The sequence below is a fragment of the Anguilla rostrata genome, chromosome 3 (genome assembly GCF_018555375.3).
Source record: "Anguilla rostrata isolate EN2019 chromosome 3, ASM1855537v3, whole genome shotgun sequence".
In the NCBI taxonomy this organism is placed as follows: Eukaryota; Metazoa; Chordata; class Actinopteri; order Anguilliformes; family Anguillidae; genus Anguilla; species Anguilla rostrata.
In genome coordinates, this window is record NC_057935.1 from 55,232,849 (window position 1) to 55,253,595 (window position 20,747).

Consider the following 20,747-nt stretch of genomic DNA (forward strand, 5'->3'; position numbering starts at 1 on the left):
GAAGAACAGTGAGGGGTTATTCAATATATCACTGTATGACCTTTTTCTACCATTCAGTTATTAATTAAGAGAAAGTATCATTTTTCATGTTCCCTATGCAATATTTTACCATCAATGCCAGTGACCCTAGAACTCATGACAGTGTGCAAGATGCTTAAAGCAAAAAAAAAAAAAAAAAAAATGCTTGAAGCAGTCTATTTAATGATCCCCAGAGGTCATGCCAATGAATGGAAGTCAGTTTCATTTCACCAGAAAAACCCTACACACCTGCCCCTGGCAACTGTCCCTACAGACTGAATATTCATCTCAACCTTCCTCCTAATCAACTCCCCCAGCCTCATTTTAGTCACGTCCACCTTTGCTTCCATGAGGTACCAGCAGAGAAGTCATTAAACTACAGTATGATTAAATCACAAGTTGAAACACTTTCTTTACGTGCAAAAGGGATAATATGATTTAAGTTCTCAAGTGAAAGGGATAAAGGTCACTCTTTCCTTTTTGAATTCTTTATAGAAGATTTATGTCGCTCCTGATGCTAGGCAAATAGGTACAGGCACTAGGGATTATAGAGAGACTGGGAACATGACATACAGGTCAAAGTGTCATTTCGCCATGTTGTGAATTATGAAAGTCAAATAAAATTGTTTTTTTGAAAAACATGAAAATGGACAAACATACATAATACAGTTACTCTTGACTTTTATCACTGCACTGCTCAGAAAGATATTCACATTCAATGATCCCTATTTTTTCTTGACAAATCAAACAAATAAAATAAATGAATAAGACAATGGCATACTACACCGTTATGAATAGGTTCAGGATAGACAGATAACAGGATGTGTCAGAGTCTTTGAATGTGGCTGTTATTAAGCCAGCAATGTAAGAAACCTACAGGAAACTTGATACAGATGATCTGAAAAATTTCCTATAAAAATACTACGGAAAGCCATTGTAAAGCAACTTATCCTATCATAGTTCACACCATATCCGTTAAACTTTCCAGTCAGGATTTAGATCAAACTATAGTACTGAAAGTGCACTTGTCAAGGTTGTAAATGGTCTAATAGTGTCATCAGACTGCAACTCCGTATCTATACTAGCACTTCTTGGCCAAAGTGCAGCTTTTGACACTGTTGATCATGAAATTCTATTGGACAAACTCCAGAGCTGTATTGGACTTTGTGGAAAGGCACTCCCCTGGTTTAAATCATACTTAAGAGGTAGGACCCAGTTTGTTCAGCTAAATGAAGGATTTTCTGATCTGTCAAAGACAAAATATGGTGTTCCACAGGGGACAGTGCTAGGCTCACTTTTCTTCATACTGAATATGCTGTCACTTAGTAATATCATCCAGAAATATAGTGTGGGGTTTCACTGCTATGTGGATGGCACACAGTTATACATCTCAATGAAGCCAGGTGAACCATTTCAGCTCTCTCCGTTAGATACATGTATTGCTGATATAGACATTTTCTGCTCGTCAACTCGGATAAAACAGAAATTTCAGTTTAAAAAAAAAAAAACTAAAATAATTTCTTTCTTTGAACCTTGATGAGTATTTAGTTGTGCCAAATGGGACTTGGACCTTGGCCTTACCACTGATCTCATTTTTGATGCCCATAATAAGAATATCAGAGTGGCTTTCTTTCATTTGTGGAATATGGCTCAAATCAGGCCCTTATTATCATTACAGGATTCAGAGAAACTGATGTATGCTATTGTCATGTCCAGGATAGATTACTGCAATGCCCGGTTAACTGCAGTCTATAAGCTATATACAGTTTCCTATATCTATATTTACAACAATATGTCCATTAGCATTGCTGCACTAGCTAGTAATTAATTATATAGCTGGTTCTGCTTTAAACTTTCAAAGAAATACATGGACTAACACCAGTCTATTTGTCAAATATGATTCTACATTACCCGCCTACAAAGATGCTTTGTGCTCAAGATGCAGGTTATCAAGTAGTGACAATAATTTAAAAGAACTTGGTACAGCCTTTTCTTATAGAGCCCCCCTATTATGGAATAACCTTCCAAAATATGTAAGGGAATCAGACACGGTGTCAATATATAAGCCCCTTACAGAGAACCTTTTAAGCAGTTAAAATCTAGACACAGAGATGGAGAGGTGTGCAGTTTAATATGGAGTGACAAACTTTACTTACAGTGAACTCTCAACAGCTGTCACCCCAATTTCACAGACAAACACTTGGGGGTGTGTAGGCTTCTTGCCTTTCCTGTGCCTGTGTCGGTTCTCTGTCTCTGTCCTATTAGTGATGCTGCCATAGGTAAGTCTTGGGGGTGGGGGTTATTTTGTCCATTCTCCTCTGTATCTTTCTTTCCTACCAATAGCTCTTCCCTAACTGCATATTCTTTGTTTCCCACTCCTATCAATAGGACAACCGCCCCTTTTCCCAAGCTACTCCTGAGCCTGCTGTCTGCCCCCTAATCTAACCTTATTCCTGGGAGTTGCAGGGGAGATGGAGCCTATCCCAGCATTCCCGCACTGGGCAAGAGGGAGGAATATATCCTGGTCAGGTCGCCAATCCATTGCAGGGCACTATTCACTCACACACTCATACCTATGCTCCTGTACAATGCGCTACATATAAAATGTGATTGATTGAGATTCATACAGTATCTTAATGAAACATTTCTTCATGGTGGGCTAGCTGCATGCCAGTCTTATCCAAAGCCACGGTAAGGAAGAATTCAGCTGTTGCTAAGTATTGGTTATGAATGCAAGGCATTTATTTACCACTTCATGTTTCTGTGAAGAGTAATTCCTACAGACAAGCCTGAAAAGGCCCCAGATGCACACCACTCATTGCACATTCAGTCAAAGAAAGCTCCTCACTCCACACTGTGCGAGTGAGATAAAAGCTTCAAAATCGACTCAACATTTTTTCTCCCCCTACAGCCAGCGGACGGGCTAAAAATGACAGTGAGGTCAGGTGACCCCAAGCGATGGACTCCAGCACTAGCAGTAATAACAGCGACATGCGGTGTGATCCGCGCACTCACCTGGTTTCCAGTGGGATGTTGCTGTTGAGGACCCAGCTGTTGTGGAGCTGTGCGCAGTCGGTCGGTGCCCCGCCCGTATCCGCGACCTGGCTACTCTGGCTGCGTGCGGGCAGGGTGTTCCGCTGCAGGGCTTCCGGGGCATGAGGAGCATGGGGGGCAGGGCGGGCACAGGTGCAGGCATGAGGAGGGGGCGGGGGCGGGGGGAGGGGCCTGAAGGTGAAATGGGCGTGGGGACTGGGCAGCTCTGTAAACACAGAAAGACAGACATACATGGTGAGTCATTTCTGCCCCACTTCATTAATGGTTATGGACAAAATTGACCAAACATTTTGTATTTATATTTAAATCAATTTTCCCAATAACAGCATCCCGCTTTACCACACACATGCATCATTATTCAACCTGTAAATGGAAACATCTCTTCATTAAAATTTTATTCTGTCTAAGCCATCCTGGCTAATATGTTCTGAGTTTCAGTATTTATATCTTTAGGAGTGCACTTAATGTTCCAAAACAGCTAGGGGCACAGACCTGATGTGAATGTTTACAGCTCGACTGAATTATTATTTATTTATTTTTTGGCACTTTAAAAAAAAGCTTTCTTTCCTTTAAAAAGGCATGCAACAGTTATATTGGTATTATCACTTGGGGACCAATTTCAGATGTCAAAGTTACCACACTGTGAAATTCCAGAGAGCAGGAGCAATGTCATTGACATGTTTCTGTATTTTTCTCTTGTAAGGCATAGAGGTACCACCGATGCAATACTGAAGGCAGAGGGAAACATCACTGCCTTCCATTTTGATGGAGTTATGATGTGCTGTCAATGACACTGCTTTGAAGCAATAATAATTGTGTTTCTGTGAGGAACAAAGACTTTTGATTGAGCTAACATTTGATAGCACAGGGCTCCCATTCTAGGGCTTGTGAAGCTTCACTCTTCCGTCACTATTGTGTTGGAAGTGATATACCCCAACATCTGTTTGCAAAGAGAGAAAGGGATTGAAGGTATTTTGACTTTTTGACAGAACTATCCACTGAGAGGACTATAAAGAAAAACAAAACACTAGAAGATCATTTCAGTTACCAAGTCTCTGTGAAATAATACAAACGGATCACAAAATCACATCAGCATATCCAAATGCTACTTTGGAGTTAATGCTAATTTCAAATGATCATTTATTCAGGTTATGTTTTGTGTCATGTTCTTTTATAGCACTATTCACCCGTATAATGGTCTGCTAACCAAGTGGTTTATTTTCTTGGTGTGCAAGGACTAATAAAGATTCTTATGTCATCAAATACATGCTTTGGAGAACAAAAGAAACTTAAAGATTTCAGTGATTTTATGTTTATGTTATTTTGACACAGACAGAGTGGACAGCACATCAATGAATTTAAAGAGCTCTCATCTGTATCAGCACTGGCCATTCAATTTTAAATAACAAAGATTCCTGCATAGAGCACAATGCTTGGTTAGCCTGTGCTGTTTGGGGATAATTAATAATCATGGATCCTGTCCAAGAGATTACATTCCCTCAGAAAAAATAGCAAAGCAATGAATCGTTCTGTCTTCTTGACCTTGACAGGCAAGATCAAGATTTTGAGATACTTATGCTAGTCCCACAGCTGAGCATTGGGGAGTGATCTACCTGATGAATCTGATAAGCCCATTTACTGATAAGGAACAAATAAAGGCACAAGCACCCTGTTTTTTACAAAAAGGATGAACGGTTTTTTTTTTTTTGCTTCATCAAAATGGAGAACCGGGAGGCGGGCCAAACTTAATTATGATTTCCTTCAATTTACGGACATTAAAAAGCACTGCTTTGTAACCAATTTAACTCTTTAGAATGCTCTACATATCACATCCTCCCACTGACCAATCTATAACACAGCTCTTATAAACCACAACAAAATATTTTTCACTAAGAACATTTCTGTTACCATCTGGAGCATCATTGTTTGTCCGTTCAGCCAAGATAACCTTGCACATCACCAGGGAGAAGGTCAACAGTACACACAGTCACATACAGGATGATATGCTCACTGGAACATAAGCCAACTCCAGTGGGTGGAACTGTGCGTGCTCTTCAGTTCTACTCAGCTGTGCTGGGGACACTAAATCCTTAAAGCCCATGAAGACCATTTTGCCACTTCAAATGGATAATATATTTTAGAATGACTTCACAGTTTAGCAGGTACAAAAGAGCAGCAGAAGTCTTCAGCAGCTACTAACAACTTAGGCATAGGAAGCTATGTTTGAGTTTTGCAATTCAGACTAATCTGCAGTTTATAAGAAGCTACGCTATGACAAGATGAGTCAAGAAAGGGATTTATGTTGCAAATCTGCTTCCCTTCAGCTCCAAAACTTAAGCATGACTCCTGGTTACGTGGGATTGTCAGGACACGTGTTGTGGCTCAGTGCCACAGAGAATGCTCCTGCAGATCGTGAGGGCACAGTTTCACCTCTTCTTTCGTCTTTATTTACATTCCCTGTCCTGTTCAAACTCTTAAAGTGCGTCTCGCTAATTCAAATGAATAATTCTTGCTGACTTGTCTTCTGGAGTTATAGACCAGTATGTTCGTATCGTTTTCTAAATTGTGCAGGCTATTTAGTATCACACTTAGGGTTTGAACAGGCAATTTACAAGTGTAATTATTTTTTTAGGGTTACTAATAATAATTATTCATGACTCATTGAATTGGCTCGCATGGGTTGATTACTGAAATTAAAAATGTATGATTTGTATTGTATATTTTACTTCATATACTTTTACATTGTGAGGACCTTTAGTATAATGTTCTGAACTGACTCTCCTTAGAATGAGAATGATTTCTTTAACAAAAGTAAATATGTAAATAATTTAATTAATGGAAATGATTAAGAAAAAAAAAATCTCCATGGGGACATCTGATAAAATAAAGAATATTTCACTATAAATAAAATATGCATGTCTGTCTGGAATCAAATGTAGAACCAATCAACCAAATTCTGATCATACTTAATCATAATTTTATATACTTTCTCCATTTTGCAGTTCCAAAATACAATATCCTTAAATCAGCCAGGCCAGAAAACAATTATATTTCATGTTCTCTTAAATAAATAAAAAGCACAAAAGTTTCTTTTTTTTTTTTTTTGGAAATTCATCATGAAATTTACCATAATGAAAGAAACCAATATCCAACAGATAAACAAGACTTTGATAAATGTCTTCACCTGTCGCAACGTGATTAAAATTCCAACTATTCCTTTCTGTGCCACCGGCCGATTTTTCTTCGCTTATTGCGGTGAGTTTGGCGATATCTCTTCCCGCAGCCCGCGGCCTTTGCTCTCTGTCGGAGGTATGACGGAAGCGACGGGTTAGCCTCTGTTACCCAGGAGACTACCGAGCCGGTGCAAGTTATTACCGGAGAAGAGCAGATACATATTTGGGATACTGGATAATGGTATGGTGATTGCTGTCTCAAAAACAATGCGGTTACCTGATTATGTGCAGTGAGCTCCATAATGTTTGGGACAAAGACATATGGTTTCTTGATTTGGCTCTGCACTCCACAATGTTAGACTTAATCAATCAATCAATCAACAATTCAAACAATTCTCATGTGATTAAAGGGCAAATTCTCTGCTTTTATTTACGAGTTTTTCAATACACTATGGTTTCACAATGTAGAAATAGCAGCACTTTTATACACAGTCAATTTCTGGGCATTATAATGTTTGTGACAAATGGCTTCACATGTGATTAGTCAGGTGTATTAAGTTGCTTCCTTAAGCATGACGCTTCATTAAGTGTCCTTATATATTATATATTAAGCAGGTATATACAGTATAAGATATAAACCTCAACATACCATGCATATAAAATATCATATGACAGAGCAGGGTGGTGTTTGGCCCGAGATTGAAAGCACTGGAAAAGAGTATTTTACATATCTTATACCATGGCTACAACTGAAATTCATTTTTAAGAAATTTAAAACGGTATTTAAAAAACACCATTACATACACATCTGACACTAAGCTAAATAGTGGATTAAAAAATGGCTTTAAAATGCACATAGGAGGAAACCACGTGTTAAGCCACCAAACTATAGTTGTAAAGTTGTCATATAGGCACCATGAAATGTGATCACATTGGCCAGTACATCTCTCTCAAACAGTGTGATCACACGTTGTACTTTCACTGAATAAAATGACAGTGATACAGCATAAATCCTGTGGAGAAAATCACTATGATTCTGATATATCGTAGTTTACTCTTTTTATGAGTAATATTTTCCCCAAGATAACTTGATATTTGTAGCAATTCATAGCTACGTACATAGATAATCATGGTTTATACTGGCTAGTCTTGATTATAGATGCTCATTCTCTTACAGAGCAACTGTAAAACCTTTGTGGCAGAGTGGTTCTAGAATGCATTGACAGGGTGGGCATTTTGAAATATCAGTTGAGCTTCCTTTTCAAATGTAATGAGCACACTTCACACATCCATTTTGATTTCAGATTTTCTGTGGACAATGAAACAAACCAACGAACTGACAGAACAAAGATTCAAAGGTTACAATCTTAAAGGGGCAGTACATATGTTTGTTGAACAAACACTTGTTAATATTTGGTAAAATTTCCTTCACAACCTGACAGTTATCAATAAATTTAATAGATCAAAGAAAAAAATCTGGTCTCTCTGATTGCCCCAGGCTCTAAAATCAGCCACTCCAAATTTCCCAGTGTCTGATCCAAACAACCAATCAGGACAGCAGTCTGCCCTGCCTCCTGCTGCGCGTTCACAGTGCTGCCAGACAGATAAGAGCAGAGCAGAGGTAACGTTACCTAGACATCCAAACGACACACAAATTCAGTTCTACTATGTCATCTTATATTCAGAAGATTTCTCAGCTTTCCTCACACAAATCCAAAGTACGCTTGAAAAAAACTTTATCTACACACTCATTTGAAGGGCATCTGACCATGTGTTGAGCAAAATTGTCAGAAAGTTCAGCTCCCAAGCTCTGACACTCTTGCTAGTATAGCCAGTCCATACAGTTTTCCCTTTTCATTTTAATCATTGTATTTGCACTCTGGAATGTGGCTTATAATTCTAATGAGGGGTTTAATGTCCAGTCTGTCCAGAATATCACCATGCACGACATGTACGACAGCCAGGTGTGTTAATCTTCTTTGAGTCATTAAGTTCCGCAGCCAGTTTTTTAGCCAACAAAGGGAATGCAATCGCTTTTCACCAGGCCAGCTAGTAATGTCCAGCCGTTTGCACTCAGTATAAATGGCAACCTGTGACTGACATTGTCTGACGCTCACCCATAGACCCGTACCCGTCCCTTCGTAGCCCATAGCAAAGCAGTTCCCTGGAGCATGCACAGTAGTTCTTATAGCTCTGCACTCACTATTGGTAGAGAGAAGGCTGAAAGCTCATTTTAATCAGGAAGGCAGAATCCCCCTTTAATTCCAGTTGTTTGCAGTTTGATGAAAATATTCCTTGATGTATACTATACATAACCTGAAAAATCCAGATTTCCCTATTCTATTTTTTATATACAGTAAAACTAGCTTTCTAATTGATTTATAACTGACATACGGATGCATAACAGTGAATTGTAGATATTAATTGACTTGCAGTGATTTCAGTATTGCATCTATATGTAATTGAATTACAGGAAAAGCGCATAATTAAGAGACATTTTAAATAATATATTCAGCTATATTCCATTAAATTACTGATTACAAGGACAACGGGTGAATCTGAAAAGTGATAAAGGCATTTCAGTTCGGGGCCAACTGGGGGGTGCGAGTTCTTGTAGGACACGTAAAAAACATGTTTCATTAATCAGCTGTTCCAGTATATGTCTGTGAGGCTAAACTGTAATAGTAATAGATGTTGTCGAAAAATTAGAATGACACTGGTTAGGAATACCTTGTACAGACAGAGACTTCTTTTGCACTGTCACTGTTTGATCATTCCATCATTATTACATTGCCATCATCCAGGAATGATTAACTGCCGCTACTATCTATATTTTTAAGTACAGTACGTTGAAGAATACGTCTCTGTTTCAATAATCTGTTTCGGTAATCATTCAGGTGCTGCCTGTAGATAAACTCTCAATATCCCACAGCTTCTCCCACTTCTCTCAATTCCATCTCCCGGTGTTTTTGCTACAATACGTGTATGCTGCTCAAAGGGTGTGAGTTTGGGGATTTCTGGTTATCCTCAAACAGGCTCCTGTATCCCAACACATGTTCTGACCTTGAGGAATGTAAATACTGTAGGTCACATAGATCCGACCCATGCATTATTAAAGAGAGTAAATGCACCATCTGCATGTTCCCATGCTCTTTTCCTCGCCCCTCATCTCTCAAATGGGCTGCCAGCACACACACTGCTGAGATTCCCTACACAGTAGCCCTCAGATTTTGCCAGCTACACAATTTTAGGGAAATAAATGGGAGTGTCCGGGGGAAAAATGTAAAAAAATAAAAAAATAAAAAGTTTTATATAAAGGCATCCTTACTGCTCCAGTTTGATAGATGATATAATTGTCCATTCTGAGGAAATCTTCTCTCATAAGTACCCTATAATAACCCATACCCACAGTCTCTGGAGTCTCTTTTTTACCCAAGGTGTAAAAAAAAGAGATGTGATTTCTTCACACTTGACAGGAGATGATCTTATAGAGGCCCTTCCTCGAATTTCACTAAGATGAGACTTCATCAAAAAGAGACGCACCTGAGAGATGGCTGAGTCCGAGTCCAGCCTGAGAGGGGCCTGTGGTGTGTGTGTGTGCGGGCCCACTGGGAACCCTGTAACAAGCCACAGGGTCTCCCGCTCCCAGACCGGGATTACAGCGGATCTCTGCCGAAGAGACGGTAAAACGGGTATGAAACACAATCACCGCCAGGGGTTCCCCGTGGCATGCTGACCAATGCTCGCTCACGCCAAAGTGCCATTCCTCTGCTTAGCTGTTGCTCTGCTTGGCAGCCTCTTGGCTGGCTGTAGCGTATCAGGTTTATGTGTGCTGGCCTCGCTACTATTCTTCCCACTTCAGTAACCAGGCAACCAGATAACACTGAAGCAGACTGAGCACCCACCTCTTCAAACTGTATCTACAGCGTAGGCTTCCTCAGACCCTGTTCACAAGCCATTCTCCAAATCATAGCATTTCTTCTCAGCTATATTGGATATGTTGAAAGATTGCTGTATGTTTGTTAGAATAGTCCGGTCTGGTGCTGTTTTTTTTCCACTGTTGTCCTATGGGAACATGCAATGTCACAGCTCGATGCAATTATTAATTTTGTGTAGATCTCAGGCTTGTCATTCTTTCAAAAGTGACTGTCCCAACCACACATACCCCAAGGTCACAAAATCCCTTCAAAATACAGCCTCACCACAAAGCTCTGTTAACAGTCTCTAGAAATATTTTAAATGGCAGATTATTGCTTTCTTTGTTTGCATAATGGACTTTTGTAATGACCTACTAACGTGAGAACAAAAGAGCACATTTTCCAAGACTGTAATTTGTAGCTTGTCAATCCCCACAGCGTCTGAATAGACAAATATTTAATGGAAGGGCAAGTAAGATATACATGAGGGTTTAAGTTTAGAGATGTATTTGATGTTTCAAGTATGTGTTTACCTGAAATCAGAAATATGTTCACACAATTAATGCTAGTATTGTATCTGTATGCTGACAGTACTAGATTTGAGTAAGTAAGGCTGATCGAATCGATTTTCCATACACATTACAATTTACTGCATATTTACCGCAGTTGTTTCAAAACAAAAAGCTTTTAATATGGAAATGAACAGCTGAAATGAACTGGCTCAGAACATTTTTAATTCTGAATTTTAAGTTAGCTTCAGAAAATGAACTGGTGAATTTAGATCCAGGCTGAGTGATTATATACTAACCTATGACTATGGCCACTGCTATTTTTTTGCTTTAAAAAAAAACCTCTCTGAACAATTCTTCCAACGCAGCTAAGGAAATGGCAGTATTCTACCGAAGGAAATGACAATGTGACCGGGAATGAAAATGTGACCGGGAGCAAAATAGCAAAGGCCATGTATTACACAAACTCATAAGCATGCATCTTTTGTCGTCAATCCCCCCTGTTAACCAGGGGGCCCTATTACAGATTCCCTTTGAATGAATGGAGGTATGAGTCACAATGGCTTTGCAGTGGGCATAGTTGTGTTCCCTTCGCATCTGACTGGCGCAACGGCAGAAGCTAAGGGGAATGACTTTGCTCTCCTTGCTAATGCATGATAATTTTCCCTTCCATGCATCTCCCCCAAGCTAGAAATGGCTAATTACGGCATGATGTAACCTGTCCAACTGGGTGCCTTCTCCAAACCGGACATCATCCAGGCGGTATTGATGGAAACAGCAGGGTTCCCTGGGAGATTTACCCATTAAGACATTATTAAAGGCTCTAAAGGGAGACATTTCAAAAACGGGCGACTTACGGCAGTAATGGGAAACATTAGCTTCAACCAGAGCCTGGAGAATAATATAGAACAGAGTGCCCTGGCCCTCCTGTTTCATGTATTCCAGTATAGCTTGGCCAGGGTTTCAGAGCAGATTTCGCCTTTACAGATCAGAGAGCAGACAGCCAGTTGCCATTCACTGCAGCTCTTTGATGTATCAGACAGTGGGTATAGAGGATGGACTTCCCCTGCTTTCCACAACTATATGTCCCATTTATACACAGAGGGTAAGGTTACTACTTTACTAAATAACTAATATTGACAGTGGCTCTCAATGAACACTTTCAGGTAAAGGTGACACATGATTAGGGAGTTTTTCCTTGCCACTGTTGCCTGTGGGGGTTTAGACCACGGTTGTCTGTGAAGCGTATTGTGACAATTGTTTGTGAAATGCACTATACAAGTCAATTTTGATTTGATTTGATTAAAGACAGGAAAGGTAATCGTGACTTCCATCACCAGGGTTTGTCCCATATTGTTAGATTATTTTACCAGACACTCCTCAGTGTTTAAAAATTGTACAGCTATACTGGAATTTACAGGTAAATAAAAAGTTGGGCCTGTGAGAGCTGATAATTTCAATAATGGAACATGCAGAAGCCTGCTCCACATCCGATCCATACTGGGGCCTGGCTTTTGTTTACAGTTCCCTGCTTCTTTGCATTTCTCGGGCTGATTAATGGCCCTTGTTGTTGCTTTCGAGCCTGGGGAGATTTGTGGAGCAGGCGATTAATTCATTATATAAGCACAACTCCGTATCGAGAGCAAGGGGACCTAAATAAACTCAAAGAATAATGGCCCGGGATTGAGTGAACAAGCCAACCTGAAATAACCCGGCCGCACGGACACCTTTACCCCGCCCCATGATTTACCCCGTCAGCCTGAATCGCACAGAGTAGTGGAACACTGGGTAAACCCAGCACAGCTCAGCAGACATGAGGACCCCCAACCTGCATACTGGTTTCTCCAGAATTGTGTCTGCTTTATCCAATAATAATCATAATAATAAGGCACTGAAGTGTTTCAGCCAGAAGAAACACCCCAAAGGCCAATAGTGTTATTACTGATGTAAAAAACTGAAAAAGTTGATCTTTTATCACATTTTTTAATGCATACAAAATTTTGTATTTTATTTTGAGTAATTTTATCTTGGGATATGGCTAGGTGACATTATGATACTGCTTTTTTCAAGCAATATTTAATGTATTAATTATAATATATTATTAAATCCAACATTCGCATGAATAACATGAATAATATATGTGGTGGCAACGATACTTAATGGTTAGAGCAAGTAGTTTTTAACTCCAAGGTTGCAGGTTTGATGCCCAGGTAGAGCGCTGGCCACTGTACGCCTGAGCAAGGTACTTGTTATGTACTGAAATATACAGCTGTATAAATGGAGTATCGGTCATTAAAGAATGAACTTTGTACAGGTTATACTCCGTGTCTCATTTTTCCAGTTATCACATTTTGGACGGCCCACTTTTAAAAACGATTCTTGCGCCAGTGGTTAAGACCTTTATAAGGCTTTAATAGAGGTTGGTGGCACTGTAGAACGGCACGTTCTCTCTTCAGTCTTTATGCACCACTGGTGAAGACCTTTATAAAGGCTTTTATATAGGTTGATGACACTGGAGAATGGAACACTTACTCTTCGAACTTTATGCTGTGAACTACATATAAGCAAACAAACACCCAGGCCGCAGTACTCCTTTAAATGCAGCAAATGTCAACACTGTTTAAAGGGACAAGCCTTTACAAGTTGCTATTATTTTAAGCCTTTTTGCGTATTTCCATCCTCTGCTGAGCACAAAGCCTTAAGGTATTTGAAAGTGCACAGCAACAAGATTTAATGAAGCCCTAATACCAAACAAGGAGCCATGTCTCTGTTTGTGTTTGGTTATTTACACACACGTGAGTAAATCTGCACTCAGTGTGCAGTATATTGAGAGATTTAGGAATACAGAGTTCTGCAGCCCTAGGGAGTTATATCCTTACAGAAAACAGTCAGCATTCTAACACTGTATAACGCCACAAGTGTATACTGAAATACATATTCAATAATTTCCCAGAGGAAAATTTGTTCATACATTCACTTTATAATTGGGGTGCATTAACAAGCTGAAAAGTTTATTTCTTTACCATTACTAATACAAAATACATGATTAACCTTGCAAAGGAGGTCAGAGTATTGGAGTTAGAATTTTTGATTTTTTTTTTCTCTCCCTAAAGCAGCACTATCATGTTTTTGAATCTCATTACTGATTAATAAATTATTTGCTATAATGGAAGAGGTTATTGAAGAGATGCAATATTCATTCTTGGATTTAATTCAGAATTTAAGTTGAGCGAGCAGTATAAAAAGCAGTGATATATATATATATTGCCAATGTTTAAATATAGAGAGCAGGGAATGGTACAGTAATACCAATTATTTTCTGTACTGAAAGGCATTACTTAACTAATAAAATATACTGAAAAATGAATGAATGTACTTATGGCTATGGTATTTTCATGCCAAGCATGCCATCTGCCAGGTTATGCTTTGACGGGCAATATTTTGCACGTATACTGTACATTTTCGAGTTTCCCTTGGAAATAACTACAATGACCAGAGACTCACTCCATAAAACATTCACTTATCTTCTCTGACCTCACGTAAACACAAAAAATTCAGATTGAAGCTAATTTCGCTTTCACTTAAGCATCTAATATATCATCTCTCTCTCGAGCATTTTCATGATGTTAATAAGATTGCAATATTAGCGTACAATGTTGATGTGGTTTATTTGTGCTTGTGTGTGTGTGTTCTAATTAATCTTTCTTTCTGATTCAAATTCTGCCTCTAAATTTATCTGCCTCTTAGCCTGCAAACATTAATTGTCCTTATTGGACAATATCTACTTTGTGAAAAACCAGAACATTTCAGCCAATCATAACATTGTTTATAGTAGCCAAATATGCTAACCTCACAGTTTTCCAAGCCACATACATATGACCATTAAATATGATGGCCAAATAATTTAAGTAATTGCAGTTGAATGATTTTTTCTTTCTTTTTTAACTTAAACCATGAAGTGCAGGTCATCAGAAACCTCTGTAAATATTTTAAATACCCTTTATCACAGGCAAAAACTGTCGGGGCCAATCAAAAACATACCTAAACCTGAAATGTCAAAAAAGTGAAAAACTGTCCCTTTAACAGTGAATGCATTTCTGGTGCTATAAGCTGCCATTTTACAGCACGGACTCTTATTACAGCTCATTGTCTTTCTATTGAAGTAGCAGTTTACCAGCTTATGCTTAATACAAAGGGACAGTTAATAACTAAATTAACTTGTCAGACTGAAATTGTATGAAAGAATGTAATTTGCATGTATTTGTCAGTCAAAGACATTTTTTTTTTTTACTGAGTACAGGTCACAGCGAAAAAAGTTAAATCCCGCAGTAGATTTTTGCAACCATAAAAGGAAGCAGTGAGATGCAGTGATAAAGGAACCATATTTCAGACTGAAACGTTGTCAATGTGAGGCCCAGCTGGAGAACATTCATTGCAAACCCGACCGTAGTACTCAGCATGAAATATGTAGGAATTCCCTTTTCCTAAACGTATCAGAATAAATGCGACAGCACTGAAAACATATTATCAGAATAAATGTGCCAGTCCTGAAAATATAGTTGAATACAGTAACAAAGTATTCATACTTTACTTCTTGCCTCCTTTGCGTTGGTTTACTGGACAGGCAGAGGACAGAGGGGCTCTATCATCATTAAACCCCTGTGGTGCATGGGGGTGTGCGGGTGGCGAATTGAGGGGTCACGAGGGGCCAGGAGGAGGTGATCAGAGCTGCATGTACATGCCATCGCTTCGTGTCACGGCCACCTGCTCCGGAGGTCACCACCTTGGTTGTCCAGGTGACAAGAGGGCCTGCTGACAGTGCCATTTGAGATACACCAGATGAGGCCGGGCTGGAAGTTGACAATTAGCCTTGGGGGCTGAATATGCATGAAGCAGAAATGACAGTAGTGACTTTTGGCTTAGAAAAGTAACGTGGCTTGGCTTAGACTCATCAGCCAAAACTACAGTATGACAAAGACAAAATCAGCCACAGAAAGTACACATTGAAGATAATTAACACATGCCTTCAAAAAATAAATATGTACATTATTTGTTAAATATCAAGCTAATGTGGTGTCAGCACATACTCATAATTTCTCACTCAGAGAAAGATTCGGGTAGATGCAAATTTGTTCTGATTAACTTTTCTCATTAATTTCCATATCTGTGGAATTCAGATCCAAAAAACTTGCCTGCAGCACATGTGGCAGCCCAAAAGAAAATAAGCTTTCTTGAGCATGTGTCATTTTACCTGCAAGCAAAGTGGGGTGTACAGGAGAAGGTGCATAAAGAATACTGATGCATAAGTAAAACAGATAATGTGATATTTCTTGAGCCTTTAAGGAAACGGGTTTACCGTTCTGGTGTCTCATTTATTGTATCCATATATCTTCACATTCAGGTTACAGACATTCATTGGATAGTGTATCAGGGATACCACGGACCAAGAATGAGCATATTATTATTATTATTATTGTTATTATTATCATTATTATTATTATTATTAGCCAGGGCTTGTTCCTCACATAACTCTGAGGTTGCACTTTGCAAATTGCAAATTACTCTGGATGAAAGCACCTGCTAAATTCAATGTGTTATTATTACAAAATCTGGCATTTGCCCCAAGGTGCGATACTCTGTGAATAAGTCTTTGTAATATTTATTTACTCCAATTAATCAAATTCAATTAATACAATTAACATTTTTTAATTCATATAATTTTCACTGCTGATTTTGAGATACACAAGTGCCCAAAAACAACATATGCACATACTGTAGTCTACTCTTTTCAGCTGACCTGCAGCTGTTTAAAACAATTCAGTGGAGCTATGGCTCTGTTCAGTCTGCATTGGTGATGGAGTGCCTTGGCCTGGCCAGCTACCGTATTGATCTCCTTTTACAAAACGCTATGCAAAGGTCAAAGGAAGTCCTTCCATTCACCCTCAGTGTGCATTTACCGTCGCTGTCAGAGACAGACAGATTGGCAGACTCCGCAACGATCCGGTCCTCGCCATCTGTCCATGCAACCGGGTTTCCGCGCTCCTTTTGTTACCAGTTAACCCGCATTAATTCACCGAGCCAGGACTCGAAAAGGCATTTTTACAGGCTCGCTCCTCTCCGCACGCGTGCATCTGATCCGATCCGATCCGCAATATTGACTTTAACAGCTTATCTCTTTCTTACATATTCATGCTCCTCGCATCTTGCACCGAAAGAAACAGTTCTGCTCAGACTATGTGACCTGAATGGGAGATAGAACCAGCAGTGTGCAGCTGACACCTCCTTTGTAATGTGAAAAGCAAGGCTTGGATAGAGTGTAGTCAGCACATACATCACGAAGCTAGGGGGCCACGGCAGGGTAGGTTTCATGTAACAGGGGGGAGAAGTGGGTCAGACCATTCTGATGAATAATGCCCATGCATGTGCATTTGGGAGTGTAGCGTTAGTCGTTCTGTGCTAAAATTCTCCGCGAGCTAGCTGCGCTCACCCAGAACAGGGTGACAACCGGGGTCAACAAGGAGCATGTTTTTCGAGACCCTGGGGGTCAGCTTTTCGACAAGAGCTGGAGACACATCGGCTCCTCACTTGTGACCTCAATCCCTGGTATGTTCCACCACACTGATCATATCTGTCAAAACAAAATGGAGTCAAAGATGCAGCGCCTGAAGATCCAGCCATCCTTGTACAGCTAACCGGTTTGAAGCACCCTCAACGTAACAACAGGCTAAATGGACACGTCCAAAGAAACTCCCCCACAACAATGAACATTGTTAACAATCTCCACAAATGGGTTCCATGGGATGTATTGTAATGTAATGGATGCAGCTCCTGCAGCTGGTTGTGTTTGCTAACAATGGATGGAAGATCCAGCTTTTGACAATTCCAGACTCTTCTGGTAAACTGAAAAACAAACAGTTCCCTCTGATCTCCTATACTTGTGCACCCACTTTGCTAAATAATGGATGAGCAGGAGCCATGAGACTAACAGAGAATTAAGTGGCATAAGTCCACCTCTAGCGACTAACAGCACCAGTGGGACAGGTCTCTCGGGGTCTTCCCTTCTGATCTTAGTTGAAGGCATCTTTGATTTGAGGACCTACCGGGACATCCCGCGTAACCACGGTTGCAGAAAGAAGATCACGTACCACAATATCGCCAACGAAGAACTCACTTCTTTTTCTTCCTAGGAAGTCAAATATTGAGTCCCCATTTGTGGTATTTCTTCTGCCTTAGCAGCACAACATCAATTCATTTGAGAGGACGGGATTGCAAGGGGACTGATTCCTCGTCGTTTCTGACCTTGCATGCGGCTGTCGCGTCCAGTGGGTCTTCTTGCATTTTCGATTTATGTGATTGTAGAAATGTGTTTTGCTCCAAAGTTCTTGTTTTCCCCGCTCAAATCTTTCACCGGAGCAGCTCCGTCTGAGGCATGTACTCGATTTACCTTTTTTTATGAGTTGACTTGAGTCCTTCAGCTTTTGCTTTAAAAAGTGAGAAGCCTTTTTCTCTTCAGTGTACTAAAGCTTCAACACATTCAGACTTTATTCAAACTTTATCTTTTCGTGGTATTTCAAGATACTGGCTGTCACACCGTACAGTATTTCTTAAAAAGCAAAATAATAAAAAAAAAAAAAAAACATATTAGTAGGATCTGTACAGGAAAAGCAGAATTCTCTCAGGTGGTGCATGTGCTAGTGCCCCAGGGAGCACTTTTTACCCAGCTCTAAAAATGAAACAGTAGCCTGTGGCTTAAAAAAAAATAAATAATAATAATTAATAGACTTTCACAAATTTGAGTTGGCATATACAGAACTTGGGGCTTTATAATTTCAGAAATTAAGTGACATAAAAATAGGGCTTTAAGTACATGCATGGATTTGTATCGTACCAGGACAGAGCTGAGCCAGCATGTGGCAGCATATACTCAATTGTTCCATTCAACATGGGATCAGATCGACAGGCTCCATCTTGCAGCTGACAGCGACAGGAAGCCATGATTACTTCATCAAACTATTCTTCAGCCCCTGTTTGAAAGTCGCTGTTTATTGCTTCCCCGTGAAGGCTGATGCTAAAATGCCAGCTGTTAGCTGGGAGAGTGGGCAATCTTGCACTGAAGGGCAGGTCTGCTGTGCTTTGATTTGGGATGCAGTGTCTCTCCTGGCACCACACAGGGGAATGAGTGCAGAAACTGCGCTCCGGCGAGACTCAGCTTTCAGCTTTGGCCGTGCCGTCTGTCCGCGTAACAAAAAGCCACAGCAATCTGGACAGGAAAACTGTTGTGAAAGATTTCGATAATTTTAGATAATTAATTTCTATCCCTCCCCCGTGAGCCCCTTAAATGTCCCATTGTTCATTACCTTGACACTGCAGGAGGCCTGCAGACATACTCACCGAGAAGGTGAGGAACACCAGCGTAAGGTAGCAGAGTGGGTTTATTTGGTTTCGGCGTGGGCTATAATTGTAGCTGTTGCTCTTCAATAAAACGCTTTGGCGTGCATTCCCCATTAATAGGACTTGTCTCCGGATATGGCATGCATTATTCAGCTGCCGTTTGGGGCGCGTTCATTACGGGTGATTTTATGAGTCCCGCCATCCCCGCCACCGCGCGGGAGCCTCGCTCCCGAGGAACAGCCTCTTCCCGCGAAATGTCAAGTACGCCTTTGCCCTCCCGTTCTCCAGAGTGCTGCTACCGGTGACGACTGTTTTTTTTCTTTTTCTTTCTCCTTCCGAAGGAGCCTGAAGAGAACAGTGCGACCTGCAATGTCAAGCCGTCTCGAAGAGGGCGTGTGCCTCTCTGCCGCGCGGGTCTGAAACGGAATAATTCCACCGCATTCAGACAGAGCCACAGGGACTCCGAGCGAGAGAGAGAGAGAGAGAGAGAGAGAGAGAGAGAGAGAGAGAGAGAGAGAGAGAGAGAGAGAGAGAGAGAGAGAGAGAGAGGGGATAATGGCCGGTTTCTAATCCGCGCCAAATGTGTCACAGCTAAATTATATTAAAAAAAAGCTAACAATAAGACCGCCGAACCCTTTAGCGATGTCGCAAGGACATCGGACATCTATAAATATGTATCTCCCCGCACGCCCCTCCTTTTACTGATGCGCTGATTAAAACGAGCAGGGATTCGGAAAGCAGGCCGGAATGAATGCTTATCATCAACCATCAACAGAGAAGCCCTGCCTGCCCTCTATTCATGTCGAATTGAAAAGGGCCCAGCGAACCCCCAGGGACACAGGCTGTCAGGGATAAGGGGTCTTTTAGGATGATTAAATACTGCGGTAATTATTCTTGTAAAAAATAAATAAATAAATAAAAAAACACCACACCATGTTTGAGCAAGCAGTCAAAAAGAAGACGCGCAAATCAACAAAATCATTTCCGAAATGAAAAGTCATTAGCACAGTGAAAAAACAACATTACTGAACCAGATAACTCCTCTTGTAATTCTTTAGTCAATATAACTACATGTCCTGAAAAAGCAATAATTTGCGTTAGGGCTTGGTTTTGTAATAGTGTTTTTATTTATTTATCTTTTCCAATAATCATATTTTAATGTAGATATATTAATATGACTAGCAAGAAATAAGACAATTTCATTCAATGCCGTCATTTTTACAGCCAAAGTGGAATGTTACAATTAAAAGTATCTATGACTTCAGCTATTTTATTTGTTTGTTTTTGTATCAAATAGTCAATTGTGGCTGAATCAACGATAGCAGGAGTCTTTAGTCTGGTTCAAAAATAATTAATGCAACTGAAATAACACATTTTGAAATCAGAACAGCATTAAAGTGCACTAGACAAATTATTTATTTGTCAGCAATTTGGGGAAAATGGTATTGGTGGCCTAAATCCCTGTGGATTAGTCTCATCATGCCTTGAGCAGAGATTACCCAGAGCAGCACCTTTCTGTATGTACATGCAGACTATTCCAACAGAAATTTTGCCTAACCAGAAAACCTAACATACGAACATTCAGGGTATATAAGGGGGGTGTGTACTGTATGTGAGAACAGTTCAAGTCTTTGGGAGATTTAAATTCCAAATGTTTACCTCCGTGCTTTCAACATGTAAGAAGC

At 40.1% G+C, this 20,747-nt stretch overlaps 1 protein-coding gene across 7 annotated transcripts in view; it reads right to left on the reverse strand.

The window, feature by feature from the left end:
• The window catches only part of LOC135251192 (teneurin-1-like), a 361,745-nt gene that overhangs the window by 117,370 nt on the left and 223,628 nt on the right, over nt 1-20,747 (reverse strand). For all 7 annotated transcript variants that reach the window (XM_064328374.1, XM_064328375.1, XM_064328368.1 and 4 more), the window contains one exon: nt 3,034-3,277. In XM_064328374.1, the coding sequence (XP_064184444.1) occupies nt 3,034-3,277 (244 nt within the window). The remainder of the gene's footprint in view (nt 1-3,033; nt 3,278-20,747) is intronic.